This window comes from Gigantopelta aegis, chromosome 4 (genome assembly GCF_016097555.1).
Source record: "Gigantopelta aegis isolate Gae_Host chromosome 4, Gae_host_genome, whole genome shotgun sequence".
In the NCBI taxonomy this organism is placed as follows: Eukaryota; Metazoa; Mollusca; class Gastropoda; order Neomphalida; family Peltospiridae; genus Gigantopelta; species Gigantopelta aegis.
Genome location: NC_054702.1, coordinates 32,924,443 through 32,940,581, shown reverse-complemented (window position 1 = coordinate 32,940,581; position 16,139 = coordinate 32,924,443). Strand labels below are relative to the sequence as shown.

At 34.3% G+C, this 16,139-nt stretch overlaps 1 protein-coding gene across 1 annotated transcript in view; it reads right to left on the bottom strand.

Annotated features, from left to right (window-relative positions):
• Window positions 1-1,042: 1,042 nt before the first annotated feature.
• Window positions 1,043-16,139, bottom strand: part of LOC121372047 (protein expanded-like) — a 28,944-nt gene continuing 13,847 nt past the window's right edge. The window contains exons 5-13 of the mRNA XM_041498294.1: window positions 13,996-14,075; window positions 12,920-13,106; window positions 11,748-11,972; window positions 10,938-11,012; window positions 8,799-8,970; window positions 7,420-7,617; window positions 6,427-6,522; window positions 4,792-5,615; window positions 1,043-4,422 (exon numbers count right to left, since the gene is read on the bottom strand). Of these exons, the coding sequence (XP_041354228.1) occupies window positions 3,889-4,422; window positions 4,792-5,615; window positions 6,427-6,522; window positions 7,420-7,617; window positions 8,799-8,970; window positions 10,938-11,012; window positions 11,748-11,972; window positions 12,920-13,106; window positions 13,996-14,075 (2,391 nt within the window). The 3' untranslated portion in view covers window positions 1,043-3,888. The remainder of the gene's footprint in view (window positions 4,423-4,791; window positions 5,616-6,426; window positions 6,523-7,419; window positions 7,618-8,798; window positions 8,971-10,937; window positions 11,013-11,747; window positions 11,973-12,919; window positions 13,107-13,995; window positions 14,076-16,139) is intronic.

The following is a 16,139-nucleotide window of genomic DNA, read 5'->3' as shown; positions in this document are numbered from 1 at the left end:
ATTATCGTTACTTTTTTTTCCTTCACCTTTTTGGCAAAAAGAAATTAAACTAATGATTTTGATAAAAAAAACCTCCTTTAAAGATTTATGCATATATAAACAAGTGGAAATTTGAATACTACTGACATTTAAAAAGTAAACAATAACATATAAGTAATAGATTTATGAAATAAAAGATAAATAACTATTAATGACATGTTGCTCCCCAATTTACCATATTTAGCACATTTATCGAAAAAAATCGTACCAATTTGTTTTGTGTTGACATGAAATACTCCTGCTGGCATTAACAAACTAGATTAAGATAGATGACTTGTTCTTCCGGTTTATCATCTTGGCAGGTTAAGAAAAACAATCAGAGTGTCAAGTGAATCCACTATAATTTGTAAGCATCATGGAACAAAGACTTGAGGAGGAAAAAAAAGTTTGTTTTGTTTAATGATACCACTAGAGCACATTGATATATTAATAATCAACTATTCACCTATTGGATGTCAAACATCTGGAAATTCTGACATATAGTGTTAGAGAGGAAACCTGTGCCATTTTTTTTAGTAGTAGCAAGGGATCTTTTATATGCACCATCCCAGACAGGACAGCCTTTGATATACCAGTCGTCGTGCACTGGCTGGAATGAGAAATAATTCAATGGGACCACTAACAGGGATCGATCCTAGACTAATCGTGCATCAGGTGCTTTACCACTAGGCTACATTGCATCCCTGAGGGAAAACAAGGTTACTAACACACGAATCTACCCTCCACATAAATACACTGAAAGAACTGAGCATAAATCTGGCAAAAACAGGCTTATCCAATTCAATCTGAGCATTAAATGTAAATGAGAATGATGGAAACAAAGATTAGATGACATATTTGTAGAGAGCTAGACTATCATATGGTGTCTTTTGTCCTGCCGTTAAACAAAACAAACTTTAACTTTTATCTTGTTTTCTTCTTCTTCTGGGTTTTCCTGTCTGTGGGATGGTGAATATAAAAGATCCCTTGCTACTAATGGAAAAATGTAGCAGGTTTTCTCTCTAAGACTATATGTCAAAATTACCAAATGTTTGACATCCAACAGCCGATAATTAATAAATCAATGTGCTCTAGTGGTATCGTTAAAATAATAATAATAATAAAATCTTCCAGGGTTTTGTTTCAGAAAAAGTTGCTTTCAATAATGAAGCCAATTTGTACAATATGGTATTTCACACTCTTCATGGCAGACCAATGGCATGATTCATGTGTGGTTGTTCACAGTACTTTGAAGTTACTGACCAAAACAACCTGTCTATAAGGAGAAAAGCAAAAACCAACAATAACTGCATTCAGGAAGACCAATAAATATGCCATTCATATACATCGTAAAAATAAAATATAAATGCCAAAAAGTGACTTCAGCACAAGATTAAATTATAATGCAAAAAGCGACACTTGGATTAGCTTAACTATTAGCCAAGATTAATGTTTTTCAAGTGACATCATTATGCTGGGTTATGTACAAACAATGGAAAAACATTTGCCTTACATACAAACTGCAAGTTAAAATGCATGTTGATTTACTAATGCTATATAAAAAAAGTACATTTTAAATGACTGAATACAAATACAATGTAAAATGGATGGAATGATAACTAAAACTGAATCTGAATATGACATTGTAGATATATATGCTAACATAAATGCTTAATTTTGTGTACATATTATATAAAATCAAATCTGCCACAATCTGGAAGGGGAGAGTAACTGTTTATGAATCGGTACAATGATTAATTATCATATACTGGCTTAACTATGTACAAACATGACAACTTATAACAACATACACAATTGATAAAAACAATCACTTTTAAATTCTTTATGTCAAGGGACACTTAATAAAAGCACTTAGTGATACGAAGAAGCAGAGAAACAGAACATAATTTTATCAGAAAAAACAACAATTGTAATACATGCCACTTTTGAAACATTGATAAAAGTTAAAATTATAATGTTTACTAAACATCAGTATTCAAGATACACAGTAAAATCTTCAAATTTCATCTGATGAAGCAGAAAATGTTTTTTTGTGTAAGCTAGACATACTAGTAGCATGTTTCTTTTGGCTAAGAATACAAATAAATAGTATTAATAGTAGTAATCAAACTGGTAGACCTAAGAGCAAAAGCAAAAGCAGAACAATAAGTAGAAAACAAAAACTGCCTACCATAGGTTAAAAACAAAGAGTCATTCTTGACTTAATTGTCATGTGGTATACCTGAATGAGAATTCTTGACTTATTTCGATGCATGATCAAGCCAATGTTTAAAAGTATATTGAATACCGGTAATGATTTTGGCTACTGATTGCCCAATTAGTGTAAAATATATACAATATTCCATATTCGTCCTCTGTGATATAAAAATAAAATGCATAAAATTAGGTGGGCATAAATAATTTAGAGGATTTATAAAGAAACTTTAGATGGCTTTATTAGATTAAAGCAGGCCATTATCTAGAATTGAAAAAGTAGAAGTGACTTCTCCCTTCCCAGAAGAAAGGAGAAAAGTATAATAAAAATAGCCAAAGTGAACATACCGGTATATCAGCACATTTCGTACCGTTTCTGTGTTCAATCGGAAATATTACTAATTTTACATTTGGTTTAATCATAATGTTTCGATATAAAACACTACTTCCCACAATAAAATTTAAACAAAACAGTTCGATGTTTCATTAAAAACATGATATTATTAAGTAGTTGATAATGTGCCGTTATCTTAAAATGAAAGAATTAATTAATATTTACTGAAATGAATGTGGCTGAGGATTAACAATGTTTGACTGGTCACAGCAAATGGCATGACATACGTCAATATACAGTCTGGCGCCAAAGTAAAAACATTGCAACAAGATGTCAAATGAGACACTAAACAAGTTGGGGTCTTGACGTCTGTTGTAAACGCTTATTTCACAATCAAGATTAGGGCCTGATTAAAGACATGATACATTAATATATTTTGTTAATTATTGGAACAAACGGATGATAAATTGAGTGTTATACTAAATCTTACTACATGTGGTAAAATACTTTCACATCAACTATTCTGAAATTGCATGACCTTGATTAAGTTTGTAAAAAACCCAGCAAACTATAAGATCTGCAAATAGTGAATAACACAAGAAAGCACTCTTCTAATTCAATCAATCCGACTGGATCCCTACTAAAATCTGGGTTAGTAAAACCTTTATGTTTTGTAACAACATCATAAAGACAATTTTGCTAGTGTACCTAATATTGCATATGGAATTTGTTAAATATTGAATAAATTAAAAGTCAGAAACAAACAAATTCTTCAATTAGGCTTTATCCATAATAATATGAATAAAACATCTCTAATTATGCAGTCTATGTTAGAATCGATAATGGTTTGGCCACCCAGTTATATTTACTGGGTTACCTAAAAAGTCACCTGCTGGCGACGTGTGTAATGGTTATTCTTACTAAAAACCAGACAATTAGGGTTTTTTTTTAAAAACACAGTGGAAATTATAAGAGGCATAATCTTAGTTTTCCTATTTGCAGACATATATTGGTGGTTTTACTATCACAAATTTCCTTTTTCATCGACTCTCCTACAGCGCTGCCAAAAAAACTAAATTTGTGAGAGTAACACTACCTATATCTGGTTAGCAAATACGAACACCCAGTAGGATTACTCACCATTTTTTTTTTGAAATGTCACATAATCTTATACCAAGGACATACCGGTAACTCTCCTAACACAATGCACTATTCCCAATAAGTTGCCATAACCTAGACATAATACAACACAGTTCAGTGACTTCAAATAGCGTTTTGAATCAGCACATATTATGTAGTTTTTTTTTTTTTCTACTCGTACATCATTGAGCAATTAGTTCAGGGAAATACATGTACCTATCCAGGGAGCCACTGTGAGGCATGTTGCATGCAATGGCACTAGTCCAAGATGAGGTAGGGTTCAGCGAGGAGCACTCGAACACTTTCTGAAACTGGTACTGTGAACCGCGCGACAGGGGCAGTGGGTTGTCCACGTTGAAATGCTCGGGACAGTTCCAGCTGTAGGGTCGCGACGAATGAAAGGTAATCATAGTGTCCGTCTCGTGCAGGTGATTTATGGACCACCTCCGCGAGTCGTCCGAGTGGTGGGAATCGGACGACCTCATCGTTGACAGGTCGTTTCCGCCACACGAGCCGCTGCCATTGCTGCTGTTGTTGTGCATGAGCGACAGGTCGTTACACAGGGCGGTAATGAGGGGCAGCGAGTGGGCGTGAGACTGGTCGCGGATCTCCTCCAACTCGGGGTGTAATGCTTGTCGAGATTTACGACCTGTGGCCTGTTTGGTTTTCTTTGGCTTTGTTGTTGAATCAGCATCAATGCCGGTAGAAAGCTTGGACTAAAAAATCAAAACATAAAACAGTGCTGATGGTAGTATATTACATTACTATTATATACCCATTAAATCTCACAATATCATGTATTATCATTCTGCAGTGTTAACAACAAGCAGAGATTGGTAAATTTTTAGCATCATGTACTCAAAGCAATCTTGATTGATCAATTACAAGTGCGTTGTTACAATTCCTATAATTGTAATTTCAACCTGGGTTTTTTTCAATTCATTTTTCAGGTGGGTTACTAGGAATACTAAACCAGATTTTTTGTAACAAAACTATTTCTCCTTCAAAATATAAAATCGTGAATTACAATATACATTGAAAATAAAAAAACCTTTTGTAATTAAACATTTTTTATTTTGCCCTACCTTTGCAGCAGTGGCCATTTCAGAACAACTTTCCTGCAGCAAGACAAATCCCTCAGAGGCCTCTGCCCCAGCTGCTGTGGCTCCGCACCCTTCGGACGTGAACACCGTTTCGCTGGGAACCATTACGCTCTGCATGCTGTAAACCGGGTCCTCTGGAATCTCCGACACACATGCCCCGTCGGCAAAACAACTCGACTGTGGAACGTACACTTCTTGAGCATTCTTCAGCTGAACCTCCATGTCTGGGATCATCGCTGGCGACAGACCAGAAGCGCCGCTCGTGGACGGCAAATTGTCTGACAGAGTCGTCACACCAGACGATGAAATGGGTTGCAAAAAAGGTGATGGGGCGGTGTACGACAGATTAAGACTGGCCTGAATACTGGCATAAGCAGAGTCACTCGTGCTGCTCACTTTCCTCCCAGGTACGTGCTGTGGTGTCAAATGTTCCTTGGCGACTGCAGATGTCTCTCTGCTGTCGCTTGTAGGACTGGAGTCCACATGAACCTGCAGTAATGATGGCTGTCCATTGTTAAAGCTATCGGTACGACATGCAGCAGGCCATGACGTTTTTTCCGGTTCACTGGGCGACGAGGGGCTGTGTGAGCTGTGAGTAAGGTAATTCGGGGCACGATCTGTGTACAGCACCTGCTGCTGTTGTAGTTGTTTGTGATAGCTTCCACTACTGCTGACGGGAGACTTGTCACCGAGACTGCCACCACCCAGTGTTGGACTATGTCCACTACCTTTTCGACTGGTCAGTGGTTTGTACAGTTCCAGTGAATGAGGGGCCAATCCGGGACTCCTGGTTACTGGGTTAAAATCTACAATTAAAACAAAATAATAAGAAAAATCAAACAACTGTAATAGAATTTTATACATCCAAAAGATGAATATTTATTACTGAACTGTAGTTTCGGTCCTTGGACAATGTCTATATAATATGGATAAGGACTATATCAGCTCTCATCACTGACCAAAAATCCCCATTATAGGGTGGGGGTGGGGGGAATATTATTGAAATATTTAACGATTATTTCAATAGTAAGGTCATGCAGTTTTCACAATTAATTTTTTTGGACATATTTATTTGCAACATCAAAAACTAGAACAATTAGTCAACTACTATGTACTTTTAATTAGAATTTTTTATTCTGCCCTTCCCATCTGCAGATTTCACAGACCTAATCAAGATTATGGATTCTCACCACGAATACATTCATGTGGTTGTCAGCTATTAGTTTGATCAGACTACCAAGTACCCTTTAATACAGAAAACTGAAAACTGAAAACCTAGTCAGTAATAAACAAGCCAAGTTGGACTTAAGTCACCTGCTCGTAGCAGTTTATCGATTTTCTTTAATCGATCGCCATACTCTGTCAGTACTAACAATGGTTTCAAAATAAAACAGAAAATTGATAATTTGGGTTCTAACAATGTAATGATTGACTATCATGGAAAATGTTATATAATAATTATTCCTCCAGTTTATATATATTCAGACAGATAGGTAAGTGCAAACTGATTGTAACTGATAATAAAACTACAACTAATATCCAACACTAATGTACAATAGATTGTTTCTGTGTTAAAGCACTATGAATTTGATGTATCTACTGTTATAATGAACTTACTATGCAAGTTACTTGGGTGACGAAACTTTGTACAACTTTGGCCTGGTGTTCCTATAAGTGGGTAAGGAGGGCTGTCTATCATTATTTCCTTGTGTTCTGAAAAAAACAACCAAATAAAAAAATAAAATAAACAGCATATATATGTATTGCCTATAGATTTTGTAAGTCTCAGTAAAAGGAAAGAAATGTTTTATTTAACAATGCATTCAACATGTTTTATTTAACGACAAATACCGATTAACATAAGACTCAGTTGATATATTCCATATTAATAAACACTCATGATGAATCCTCTATAAAAAATATTTTTGAAATAATGTTATCATTGTAAAGTTATAGTGCACAACCCAGTTGTGTTAACAATAAGAGGCAAACTCCATAAAACATAAGCTTGATCTGTAAAAAATGCGGTAAAGCTATACGCAATGTTTCAGGTCAGTATCTTGAACAAAAGTCCTCAAAACTGTGATGTTGTGATGGTTGTAATATCTCCAAAGCAAGGGCCATAACATTCTCAAAAAGGGTTAAAATCCCATAAAAGTCAAACCTATCTAAAACTCTACATGATAAATATATATATATGCATAATTTCAGCTCATAATGCAAAATCCAGAAAACTGTGATGGTTTAATACCTGTCCAAGGGCCATAACTCGTCCAAAAATAGGGAAACCCCCTGAAATTCAAACTTGGTCTGTAACTGTACATGATCTTTACATGATAAAGCTGTGTGCACAATTTCAGCTCTGCATCTTGATACATTATAAAGAAATGTCTGAAAAACTGTGATGGCAGTAATATCTTCCAAGTTCAAGGGTCATAATTCATGAAACTTGATGGGTAAGACAATAGAAAAAAATATGGATAAAAAAAAAATACTAATGCAAATAAATGTTAGTTAACTTAGTAAAGTGAATCAAATTCAAATCCAAATATTTAATATTTGGTTATTCACAGCTCACTACAAGTTGTTTTTAATTAAGAAAAGACAAACCTTCACTCTCGTCAAAGCTTGGCATCTTATCACTGACTATGCCTGATGAGGTAGCCGAACTTCCATTGCTGATCACAGAGAAACGATTGTTCTTTGACTTCTTTGGGCAAACTTTGGCTCGGTATTGTGAAACGACTCCATTTGCTACCAAATCATTGGCATCACTGTAAATGTACGATTCTCTGTATCGTCTTTGGTCTGTCATAAAAAGAAAAACGAAAAATAATTAGTGTCACGTCACAACTGAAATGTAAAAAATAAAACACACATACTCACAAACTCCACCTACCCCCTCCCCCCAAAAAATATCCTTTATTTTTTAAATGGATTTAAATAATTCACAGAAATAACAAGCATTATGAGAGTACTGTTAAAGCAATACAAATCCCCTACCAAACTCAAGTGTTTTCTTATCTCCTAAAGTCAAGGGTCATACTTCTGTGAAAAGTGGGTAAATCACCATCCATGAAAGTTAAACGTGATTAGTAACAGTACATGATAAAGGTATACACACAATTTCATATCAGTATCTTCAGGCATTGCAAAACAAAAGTCTGGAAAACTAATTTTTATATCTCCCAAGTTCAATGGCCATAACTCCATTGAAAATAGGTAAATTGTCATGAATGTCAAACACGATCTTTAACAGTATATGACAAAGATATACAAAAAATGTCAGGTTAATATCTCAAGGCCTTCTGAAAAATGTCCAGAAAACTAATTTTTATATCTCCCAAGTTCAAAGGCCATATCTCCGTAAAAAATAAGTAAATCACCATGAAAGTCAAACTTGATCACTAACAGCATATGATAAAGCTATACAAAAAATTTCAGGTCAATATCACAAAGCTTTCTAAAAAAAAAAAAAACATACAAAAAACTAAGTTCAAGGGCTATAACTCCGTCAAACATAGGTAAATCACTATGAAAGTCAAACTTGATCTGTAACAGTACATGATAAAGCTATACACAAAATTTCAGATCAATATCTTAAGGCTTTCTAAAAAAAAACATCTGCAAAACTATATGTGGGACAGACAGACGGACGGATGAATGGACAGGCAGACAGGATGGAGATGAAGCCTATAGTCTCCTCTGGTTGGTCCGATAGGGAACTAATAAAACGGGAAATGAAAGTAATATTTCTGACCATTGTTGGAAAATTCATACCTGTTTATGGCATAAGATTAATAATTAAACTCCTTATTAACACTTATAACTGATCAAAATATTGTTTCCAGCATCTAATGGTCAATCAAAATCAAATTTCAAAAGAATGGAAAAGCGGTATTCCTATTGGTGGGTTTCCTGGATTAATTGTACTTATATCATCTTATCTAAGTGAGACAGAACCATTTATTTATCTAATGGCATAATACCTTCAGCATCTAAATGTCTGATTTCCATTAGTTTTGGCTGAATTGCCATCTGGAACATGTGAGTGGTTCGACAAAAGTACAGCAAATACTTCGACTTTTCATCACAGTCTGTGTAATAGGCAAACTTTCTTCCTTTGTGACGACCAACAAATCGAATCTCAAACTTGTTTTTCTGAAATAAAGAACCAAAACACAATTGAAAACAAAAATTCAGTGGAATTAAATGTCTCGCCCACCATAAACTTATTCATGTTCCTAAAAGTTGGATCCATAAATGCTCATCTCAACATATTGGAGAAAAAAAAAACCCACCCCAGAAATTAAAACAAATTCAATTACATTTTTTATTTTAATACCTTTTTACTTTGTATAAGTTAGACAACACCCTTACCTTCATCCATGTAACTTGTTTATATAATCCATGAACTGTTAGTTTATTCTATTATCACTGGCGTAAGAAACGGGGGGGGGGGAGCACACTTTTCAGATATTTTGCTTTATAATAGTGTGTAAATATAAAAGTGTGCACCCCCCCCCCCCCCTTTTTGGCACCTTCCTACGCTCGTGATTATAACAAGAAGTCTTTTAGCCTGGACAGCTCTGCTATTTGATTAAATATTTTGAATGATATCTAAACATGTATTTCTATTAGTTTGTCAAGACAGCCCAAGAGAAACACTGTAACCTACAAAGTTTTGAGAATTAACCAACTGAAACTAAGAGGGAAACAGGCCGTTATAATATATTCAAAGTTAAACATTAATATAATTCGGATGGAATAATCGAAGCTTGAAACGGCTCAACAGAGGATAGTGGAAACTGTATGTGGGATTGTATATGATGCACAACTGCTATAAGCCACACAACACAATGTCTAAAAACACAGACATTATTAATTTTCTATTTATTAAAGGGAGGGTAAACTGAAACAAGAGCCTTAAGTGTTGAACAGATGCATACCCGGACCACCAACACATACTGACACTTTAACAAATGAAAAACGTGTAATTTTAGAGTTAATAAAAAAACATGATTATTCCTTCTAACTGGGGGCAGCCATTTTGTTTTGTTTTGACGTCCGGTGGTATAGCTTGTGGCGAAGTGACGTCAGTTCCGTCCAACTCCTTATAAGCACAGTGTAAACAAACGCTCTAATTTACGACAAGGCACTTCGCTTTCATCAATCTAACTTGTAAAACAACATAAATGACTTGATAGTATAATAAACTATTTAACTAAATATATTTCAATTTGCATCATTAGAACGAAATGGAGTTATAGTATTTTTCTCTTTAAAAAAATCCAAAGAAAAAATGCTTATTATTAGGCCTATTTGTAGGGTACGTTCGAGCAAAAACGATCACTCACGATACCCAAGTGATAATTTTCTTTTCTTTGGGACTACGTAATTGATCAGTTTTGTGATTTTAGATGGGAAAGTCTACTTAATCAAGGATTTTACAGAATTACTTACAGTAATAAAGTGATAATGTCCATTACGATTCGAGGGGCGTCCGTGCGGCTATCAGACAATACCTTGTGATCTTAATAAAAGAGGCATGTCTTTTTAGTGTGTCTAGACACAGTGTCTGGGGACCGTCTAAATATACACCTACCAATCAGGAATCTCAGGTACAGGCCACGGAAAGAAAATACCAATTAACCAAGAACACACTCCAATTATTATTTCAGTACGTGGGCTAATTTATGTACAAAACATAATACAGTTATTTCAACACTTTGACAATGGTGGCTTATTTTGTATTGAAAAATAATATATACTTGTTGCCGGCTTACTGGGATGGATATTATTACAGAACATTGCGATGCATCTGCAAAAATCAGGTATGTTTTGTTTCTTCAGTTAGAAGACTAATTCCTGACGTGACACGTTAGGTATTACATAACCACCAGCTCGCCAGAGGGCGTATTCACTAGGATAGTACAAAATGGCTGAGCCCGTTATATATAATATCCATCACATTTAAGCATTTTATTTATTAACTATACGATTATAAATGTTGATATTAAGCAATAATGTGCGTTATATATCATTGAATATGCATACCAGGCCAAATGCCTTAATTGTCCCTTCCTTTAAGTGTGATAAAGTAAGACTATCATGCTGAAAATACTTACATCAAAGTATAATTTTCCAATTTCAGGCCAAGGAAAAGTTGCAATTAAATTTCTCCAATAGTGATTCTTCAGGCTCTGAAATAAGACGGCAACAAATCAAAATTAGTGTTAATTCGATCCAAACAAAATGGCAGTTTAAAAATTGTTATGAAGGCATGCTCATTCATGAATTGTAATCCCATAAAGGCTCCCACCATTTCCTAACCACCACCACCAATTCAATTCTGCCTCTTTGGTATACATACAGGATTACTATTTTTCCTGTAATTATGTTTTTGTTTTATACTCTACACACTGCAATAACAAATGCAGAGATGTTAACCTACTACAAACAAAAAAGGGAGAGTAGTAATTCTGAGCTGAATAAAATATTAATTTTCTAGATAAAAAAAAAGTGTCCTTTCTCCACAATATCTATTATATCACAGGTGTTTGTAATGATCTTAGAAATTGATAAAATAACCAAGAACTCAAAAACTTTACAATAAACACATGTGGTTTGGCTAACAAAATAGGTCAACCAATGAAATGACTAATTGTAAATATATGATTATAACATTTTTTAAATGTAAATACCTTGGTGGCAATCAGAAGACCTTGCACATTTTGAGCTTTAGTTGAAATTTGTAAAGTTATTCTGACTACCATCAAGACTGACGAAGATTCATAAATGATATTGCTAGATTGACCAAAATGGAGGTAAGTTGTTTTGATTTTTGCTGAAATTATGAGACTGCCACAACACTCCAGAAAATATTACAGCAATTCATAATTTAATTTATCAGTTCACATGTAACAGAATGAACATACCTCATATACTTGAACTCCTTTAGCACATATAGCCAACCACATGTTCGTAACTTTATCAGTCTTTTTTCTTTTCACTTTGTAAAAATGTAAATTATGCTCCGACGGTGGGCCAGAAACCTCACGAATAAACTTAAGTTTTGCCACATTGCGAGTCATATTGTGAAGATCTTTGTGCATTACAGGCGCATTTGTTGATATGAACTCCAAACCTTTCTCCTTGATTATCTGAAAATACAAGTTGTTTTTCAATCAATAATACTTTTTCACTGGTGTTGATACATAAAATATACAAAGTAAATAAAATTTAACAAAACAGTATCTTTTGTAAAAAAAAAAAAAAATTAATGACAGACTGATCACCAATGATAGGCAATAAACAATACATGAATGAATGAATGAATGAATGTTTAACGACACCCCAGCACAAAAATACACATTGGCTACTGGTGAACAATCCATGCTTAAAAAAATAATCATCTTCTTATCATTTTATCATACCACTGAACTCATAACAAATATTTTGTGAACATTACAAACAAAGACATTTTTTTCTACTATAATCAGTTGCAAGTTCTTTAGCATATTTTAGCATGAATAACCTGTTCTTAAGTGTTAAACTGTAAGTGGTCAGACAAAAGCATTAAACCATGTCAAAATGGTGCCTTTGTTCATTCTACTTCAAAATGCCTCCACAATATATGAACACTGAATGCTAATCAAATGATTATGAACATTTGTTGGTAATGTAATAAACAGAGATCATTATACAAGCTTGTGAGTCTTACTGATTTTACAAAACGTGTCAGGATTTTAGTATTGCCCAAATGAAAGTGAGTAATACATGAATCCTGACAAAAGTTTTGTAAAATCACATGCAAGTGTAATAATTTCTTTATTATTGTTATTTTTTTTAATGAATAACAAGGGTGGTCTCAAAATGTTTCAACCACAACTAGGAGACAACAAAATGAGGTCAATATTTCACATGCACAGTGTGAGGTAGTACTATGGAAGCAATGTCATGTTATGACATCACTTCCTAATATGAGGTCATTACACTTGTTATTACATGTATGCTTCGTATGTTTTTTTATCAACTCTGTTATGTCGAACCATGTGGATAATGAAAATGTTTTCCAGACCGCATGTTAGTGACTGAAAATAAGTCTTACCCATGCAGGGAAATATTTGCGAGGATCGAAGTATCCCTCCGTGTGTTTCTCAGGTATGAAGTTGCCGAAGTCTGCCTGAAGGGTGTAGCCAACCAGCTGGAAGCATTTCTCCACACTGTAACAGTGTTCATACTGCAGGAAGTTCTCTTGCAGCTGAGTGTAATACAAGTGCCGAGTTATCTTCTCCCTGCATACAAAATTAATACATAAATTAAAACAACCAATACTGGTGAACATACAAGATATAGGGGCCTAAACTTTCACCAGAGTAAACTGTTGACCCAACCTACCAGACTCGGGGAAAGCACAATACATATTTTCTTGGGGTGGAGTGGAAGGTCAGAATAACCAAATCCATGATTTTGTTCCTCCATGGGACAATGAAGCTTCCCACCAAATTTAGTTGGAAATGGTGTAGAACATATAGTTGTGAAAACATTACAGTGTAAATGAATTTCTCAACACTATTATAGTAAACTTCACCCCCACCTAGGGGACAAAATTAATAAAATTAGCAAATTAGATATACCATCTGTTGACCTTTATGGGGTGAGACTTAGCCCAGTGATTAAGTACTTGTCAGATGTGCATTCAGTGTAGGATTGATCCCCGCCAGGATGCCCATTGGGCTATTTCTCATTCCAGCCAGTGCACTACGACTGGTATATCAAAGGTCGTGGTATGTGCTTTCCTGTCTGTAGGATGGCGTGTATAAAAGATCCCTTGCTACTAATGGAAAAATATAGCAGGTTTCTCTCTAAGACTGTATGCAAACTGATTTTATTTATTTTATTCATATTTTGTTTTACTATTTTTAGTCAAAAGAATTGATTTTTCATTTCTTTAAGTAATGACTGATAAAATTCAAATTCTCTGATACTGAATATGTATTAAAGGTACAATTAGCCAAATTTGTAGGATCCACCTCAACAGATGCATAATTCTTAAGTTCATATGTATGCATACTGATTTTAAGTAATGATCAACGATAAAATTCCGATACCCAAAGGTGACTATTTTACCCAAATCACCCACTAATGTAAACCATGTGACAGTTACAAGTCAAACAAACATACCTCAATAGAACTGTCTGATCTACATAGAACTGTACTCGAAACCACACTGTTAGGAGTAGCTGTCCTTGACAATCAAATCCCTGAAAGATAAGATCATACACAAAATATTCACCAGGTATAGAATTACAGAGAACATATGGCTTGTTAAGATACCAACCAGATTATATCACATAACATTCTTAGCAGACAGGGGTCAGGTTCTTCAAATAATCACATCTGTAACTGTTATTCTGAGATAAAAACATTTGTCTGTTCAAGACAGTGTTATATATTTAATGCGACTGTCCTGAGTTTGCTGTCATTGTAAGTTGTAACATGTTTACGACTAACAGATCATTTTACATATTAAAGATATCTTCCTGTTTAAAATATCAGTATTTGTATAAACAAGGTGTTTGTTGTAATTCTGTTTGTAGTAGCTCAAACCAGAATTCACAGTCAAATCTTTTTTTAATTTATGAAAAATGTATTACGAAGTAAAATAAACAATAACTGCTATAGACATTAGCACACAACCACAAAAACATTGGATATACAGACACTGGCATTCTAAACAAGAAAATGTATTTAATATGTAATATTTAAATTTATCAAAAATACATTATAACAAACCTTGTCTACCTAACTTTCTTTCATTTATGTGCTATTAAATTTACCACTGCTCGAACTTAAAAATGTGTTATCTATGGTAATTTAGTACAAAATATTGCTGGGAAAGGCCTATCTATATAAGCCAAAATGCTTATATTTAGATACATGTAGTACAGGGGTGGGAAAAAGCCATTTTTTCCCGGTCTGGGCCAGATTCTTGATCTGTGAGACTGAAATTATTTTTTTAAAACGTGTGTTTGCCAGTCCCACTTTTGTTATTCTTGTCGGTCCGAAGCACCTGTCCATTTCTATTATTGGAACAAATTCCTATCCATCAAGTGGACCGACCTGCCCAGACATCGGTATCTCGTGCAAGATTTAAAATAATAAATAAATAGTGGTCAATATGGCTGGTGTTTCAGACGTTTGTCATTTTAAAGTCTGCCTAAGCATATCGCCAGTCACTAAGTCAGACCTACAGTAGTGTCAATTGACTGCCACTAGGCTAGACATTTGTCAAAGTCGCTGAGCCGGTCAAGAGATTAAACAGACGTTAACAATATCACCATTCTTGGTTTAGAGAGCCATCAGGGTATTACACTCCAAGTAAAACAAAGGACTCAGAATTTGCAACTGGTTACAATCGACACCTGTCAACACCTGTGTACGGAGCTTTGTCAGTGAATTTGTTGAGTTGAGTGTCCTAGTCCGAAGCAAGAGGCTTTTGTGCAATACAAACTGCTTGAAATAGCATAAAATACACTGAAATAATCAATAAATGTATTTATTGTTGACTGTTCAATGTAGTGTATCCAATAATTATAAAGGATTTGAAAATTAACAAAAGGTTTCCACCTTTTTTGTTAACAAGTGGGAGTAAACAGAACAGCTACATGTACTGATATCTCTAGAGCCAGCAGAGCTCAAATTTCATCCAATCAGTGATGACGTTATTATTCTCTTTGTCTAAACATGTGATAGCTCAGGCTGTCAAACGCTTCAATGGTGCAATCTTTTATTAATTTTCAGAACACAGTACTGAATACTCGTACTTTTTATACATACATGTGTATATGGGAATTAAAATTCATAACTTTTATTCATTTTTTATATTATTTATTCCATTATGTAAAATATATACAATTTGTGGGGTTTTTTCACCGATGTGATAAAAAAATAGAAGTTTCATGTTTATCGTTTCACATTCATGATTCAAGATAAAACTATACAAATGTCACTATGATTTAAAAAAACAAACTATTTGGAAAATATCGTCTTTTAAATGTTCTTCTTCTTTTTATTCCTTTTCTCTCTCTCCCCCACCCCGGTAGTGACGACATCAAGCGGGACCGATTGACAATTTTATTTTCCCCCACCCATGATGTAGTAATAATTATGCTTAAACTTTTGAACATATTATTTTCTTCATTTTTTTTACTTTTTGTTTTTTTTAAATAATTATGTCTATATGTGATTTAAAGTTGAAAGCTAATTTCATATTTGTAGGCTGTCCAGAACACCCGTATGAAAAATAGGATAAAAGTAAGAATGAA